Source organism: Convolutriloba macropyga, chromosome 5 (assembly GCF_964194025.1).
Source record: "Convolutriloba macropyga chromosome 5, txConMacr16.3, whole genome shotgun sequence".
NCBI classification, from domain to species: domain Eukaryota; kingdom Metazoa; phylum Xenacoelomorpha; order Acoela; family Convolutidae; genus Convolutriloba; species Convolutriloba macropyga.
The window spans coordinates 49,837,384-49,842,805 of record NC_134472.1 but is presented as its reverse complement, the minus strand read 5'-3'; the positions used below and the strand labels follow the sequence as shown (position 1 = coordinate 49,842,805).

The following is a 5,422-nucleotide window of genomic DNA, read 5'->3' as shown; positions in this document are numbered from 1 at the left end:
TTTATCAGCATCACTTTCTCTGCTTAATTTTAGAGCTTCCCATAATTTATTTCTTTTGTGTAATTATATGTAAGCGTTTATTTGGTGTTTATACATGAAAAATTTGCAAAGATTTCAGTTTTTCTCAAATTGAACATGTTTGAACTTGTTCTCTGTCTTTTGAGTTATTCCATAAGCAGGAACCTAGAATTTTAGCCTATGGAAATCACGTTTAAAAATCAAGTATCAACTTTTGTTTAATTATACTCCTTCATAGAGTGCTTTGAAATGGATTTTACAAAGTTATTCAACTTAAAACAGTAAGAATTAGTTGCTTCCGCATATTACATAAACCACGAAAAACAAAATCTTTACTAGTTTTTTTCTGGTTACTCAATTCATTGCAAAGACTTCTTCGGCTGCTGTGTTGAATAGCAACTAATACTATCAACTTGTCCCTAATAAGCACTATTGTAAAAATAAATTTTAAAAAATCACAAAAAAATCAAAATTTCTTGGAATGAAAAACCAACAAATTGTCATAAGATTTTTCAAAATGTGTTTAGATGGATGGTTAGGTGTCATGTTGTAAAACGTAACAATACTACTCGCTCGTTTTGTAAGAAAAAACTGACAGAAAGGCAGTAAAAGAAACTTAAAAGTGCCGAAAAAATGTAAAATTTAGGTGAAAACTTTGAAATTGTACTATTTATACATCAAATGACAAGTAAAACTATCGAAAACACGGTAAAAGAAGGATGTGGTATCATCAACTAATTGCCAACGGGCTGTTCCGATGCTAAAAAAGAAGATGTTTGAGAAAAAATTTTTGAGAAAAACATTAAAAAACGCGATTTTTTGCTGTTTTTTTAACACATTAACAGTGACCTTTGACACCAAAAAAGTGGGCTCCAAAAATTAGTTGGGATGAAAAGGAGTGTTTCATTGGCATCCGCAGACAATGAGCTACAAAAACTCTCATCAAACTCGTCAAGTTTAGACAAATAATTCATGAGTTAATTAGCCCTTAATTAAGAGCTAATTAGCGCTTAATTAGCCAAATTACTAATTAACTAAAAAAAATTTGAAAATTTTTTGCAGATTTGTAATGCCCTCGTTATGCTTGACAAATTTGCTCACAAGCATCGAGGTCGAAAAACTGCTCCTTCACCGATTTCCAAAACATCTGGCCATTCATGTCCCATTAACATCTGGCATTAATTAGAACACCAACTACCTGATAAAAAAGAGTTAGAACCCCGTTTTTTGCAGTTTTGCAATCACCGGCGGCATCATGTGAAGTTCTATTCTGAGACCTGTCATCGAAAAATGCTTTTAAAGAAAAAACATGTGTAACTGTCGTGTAATTGTCATGTTTTGACAATTTACGACTTGATTGACAGAAAAAACTAACTTTTTTTCTGATGATGATGGAGCAGTTTTTTCAACGGGGTCCTACGTTTCATGACGCCACAAGCATTTTTGATTCCCACAACCATTGCGTAGCGTTGCTATAACATCCACTTTCAGACAGTAGTCAAACCACGCCCTCATGTGGGGTTTTTTTTCAAAAAGAACATGTTTAATTGCAAACCAATTACATTTTTTTGCATTAAAAAAGTCATCGCATTCTGTCTGTTGGTTGCTCACTCACCTATTCTCACTGTTTCTAGAGAAATAATTTGAAAAAATTTAGCTTTAAAACATAAAATTTTACAAAAATTCGAAATAAAATAAGCCCGCCAAAACCGACCAATCAAGTTGCAGCATTTTAAAATTTCAAAATTGGCGCGCAAAACAATCCATGGTCTACGCTTCGGAAAAACCGAGAAACCATTTTCTGTTCTTTGTTTCTCAAGTTGAATTGTTATTACTCAAGCTAAAGCTTTCGTTGCTACTCAAGTTAAAAATGGTGTACCCTTGCCGTTATTGCGATTCTTTACTCAGTACAGCTAGCAATCGGACTAGACATGAACATCATTTCCATCCGGATGAACTTGGTTTACCCACATACCATTGTTCATTATGCGAACTTACTTCGCGAAAAATCTCGAATCTCGAGCAGCACATGAGGACCGAACACTCGCGATTCACCAACTGTTACCGCAGTTGCCATCTTGGGTTTAATGACTCTCACTTGTATGCTCAGCATATGAACTCTGTGCACTCTCTACCCGTATTTGGCGACGAGTTCGAACCAAGAGATACGCCAACGAAAAGTGCGTTCAACGGCCTCTTGCGAACGTTTGAAACAACTGACGCAGATGAAGCACGTGATCTTGAAAACTTCATGCGTGCTCAAAAACCCAAAATCGATAGCCTCATAAATGAGCAGTTATGCCATGGGCCACAGAAGGTTCAGTTGTGTGCAAAACTACAGCTGATAAAGCACCATAATGACCAGCCTGATAATGCAGAAGATGAGCGCATCGAAATATACGCTAACTCACTTATGACTCCAGTCTACGCAAACGGTCGCACGATTGCAGCCTACTGGGGAATGGTCGAAAAAATGATGAGCGTATTAACGACATTTGCTTCGATGGGTAGTGGATGGGTACTGGAAAAATGGCTGAAAGTGGATGTGAAATTCGCACGTTTCAGACCAATTCGTGGCTCGTCCTATATCGCACTGCCAACTAAAATTGCCAATTGTCGCGGTCTGCTCAACATAAGAAATCATGAAGACCAGCAGTGCTTCAGATATTGCTATGTAGCAGCATATCATCTACATCATGGAGTAAGTCTTGACAGAGTTGACCAGAACTACCAAACTGCCAAAACATCCCCGACCACTTACAATCAACCTGGAATTCATCAACCATTAGGTGAATTCGATATGCCTATGGGCTTTGAAGACATTCCCGAATTCGAAAAACTGAATGATGTTCAAGTTAATGTGTTTGGCTACGAAAACGGGCAATTTTTTCATCTTAAAATTTCATCATACGAATCTGAATTTGTAATGGATCTACTTTTGTTGTATGATCACGATCATCACCACTATGTACTGATTACTCACCTTGTAAAAGTCGTTTGCTACGTACGACGTATTGACTTTCGTTATTGTTATCGGATCTGTCGAAATTGCTTTTGGATATGTCGAGACGGCCTCGAAAGTTACAATGTGCACATGACTAACTGTGGCAACAACGCTCCCGCAGTTATTCACATGCCTTCAAGCGATCAAAATTCATGCAAATTTACAAACCTCTCTGCAACTTGGTTCGTACCTTTGGTAATATATTTCGACTTTGAGTCATTTCTTAGACCCGTGTCAGGATGCAAAGGACCTAGTAGCAGAGCATTTACACAAGTAAAGGAGATTCATGAACCGTGTGGGTTTGCGATAACAGTAATTGATCACCACTCCAGCAAACCAATTTTTTACGAAGTTGACAGTTCTGAGGACTGTATGGCTAATTTTGTGAAAGTGCTACACAAGCTTGCAAGAGATATCCACAAGCAAAAGAGAAAATATCCGTTTTTCAAAGGCGACAGGCGAAGTTTGGACAAATCTCAAGCTACACAATGCTGGATTTGTGAGAAACCGTTTTCGGAAGTCGAAGACCCAGAAAACTCGATTGACTTAGACCATTGTCACTATAGTGGCAAACTTCTCGGCTGGGCGCATGAAAAGTGCAACCGAGCAAGGAGAAACATCAATTTCATTCCTGTCGTAGGTCATAACATACAAAATTATGACCTACACCACATTTGCCTAGCTCTGAACAACTGTGAACCAACAACGACCGTCAGCGTCGTACCAGCCACGGACAAAAAATACATATCTATGACCTTTGGTGTGCTCATTGACACATTTTTTAACGAAAAAGGGACAACAGTGAAGGTGTATGAATATCTACGGTTCATCGACTCCTTCAAAATGATGAATAGCTCACTTGAAAAACTCGTGGAAATACTCCCGGCGAATCAATTTGAAATAATGAAGTCAATGTTTCCGACGGTCTCGGGTGAAAATATTCAGCTGCTAAAACAGAAAGGCTACTATCCCTATTCGTATATGAGTAGTCGTGCCAAATTCTCTGACACACAACTACCACCACTAGAAAAGTGGGGAAACACCTTAGACGGTGGCAATGTGAATATTACAGAAAGTAATTTATCTCATGCAAGCAGGATGTGGGAAATTCTTGGCTGTGGAACACTTCAAGATTACCACGACGCTTACTTAAAATTAGACTGCGCACTATTGGCCTGTGTCTGTGAATTTCACAGAGAATTGAGTTTTACTACCTATAAGTTGGACTGCATGCATTTTTTTACTTTACCCAATATGGCCAAAGAGGCTTCATTGAGGATCTGCAAAGCAAATGTCGAGTTATTGACAGAGCGAGAACATCTAGATATGATCGAGCCTGCAATCCGCGGTGGCGTCACCTCTGTCTACGAAAACCGGCGCTTCATTGCTAATAACCAATACATTCCAAACTACAATAGCACAGAAGATCATCAATTCGGTTTCTGTGTTGATGCGAACAATTTATACGGAGGATTGATGCAACTTGAAAAACTCCACCTCTCAGAGTTCGCACTCAACACAGAAGTTACAATTCAAGAGGTCCTAGACACACCCGACAACGCCAGCGTGGGATATTTTGTGGAGGTCGATCTTTCATACCCACCAGGATTGCATGACGATCACCGGGATTTCCCCCTGGCCCCTACCAAGGACATTGTTGAAGCGGAGTGGTTGGGAGAATACCAACTTAATTTGAAAGAGCAACACAACCTGCCCACATCAAAAGTGAAGAAATTATTACAAACGTTTTTTGATAAGGAGAGATATGTGGTTCACTACAAATTGCTCAAACTGTATATTGAACTTGGACTTGTAATCAACAAAGTGCATAGAGTACTGCAGTTCCGCCAAGAAAGCTGGCTATCACCATATATCACGTTAAACAGTGAAAAACGACAAGTTGCAGCTAATAAGTTTGAGGAGAATTTTTAGAAGTTAATGAACAACGCTGTATACGGCAAGAAATGCGAATCTAAGCGACGCCGCAATAAAATTACAATCACGCGTAACGCTGAACAAGTGCTGAACGTAGTGTCTAAGTTCGAGTTTGACCGCTACATGATATTCGGTGAAAACATGGCTGCTTTGACGACACGCCCAAAATCTATCTTTTGGAACACTCCAACTATTGTGGGAGCCACCATCTTAGATTTGGCGAAATATCACATGTATTATTTCCACTATCGGGTCATGCGTGCAAACTTCAACTGTCGCCTATTATATAGCGATACGGACAGCCTCTTATATTCTGTTCAAAGTCCGGACTTCTACAAGCAATTATCAGAAAAGCCGCAGTCAGTTCTGAGCCATTTCGATTTTTCAAACTACCCGTCTGATCATTTCTTGTTTAATGCCAGTAACAAGAAAGTAGTCCTTAAATTTAAGGATGAATTCGCCGGC

The 5,422-nt window shown here is 38.9% G+C and overlaps 1 protein-coding gene across 1 annotated transcript; it reads left to right on the top strand.

The window, feature by feature from the left end:
- Window positions 1–2,131: 2,131 nt before the first annotated feature.
- LOC142340398 (uncharacterized) lies at window positions 2,132–4,954 on the top strand. The gene has a single exon (XM_075390975.1). It carries the CDS (start codon window positions 2,132–2,134, stop codon window positions 4,952–4,954), a length of 2,823 nt encoding a protein of 940 aa, XP_075247090.1.
- Window positions 4,955–5,422: the final 468 nt, after the last annotated feature.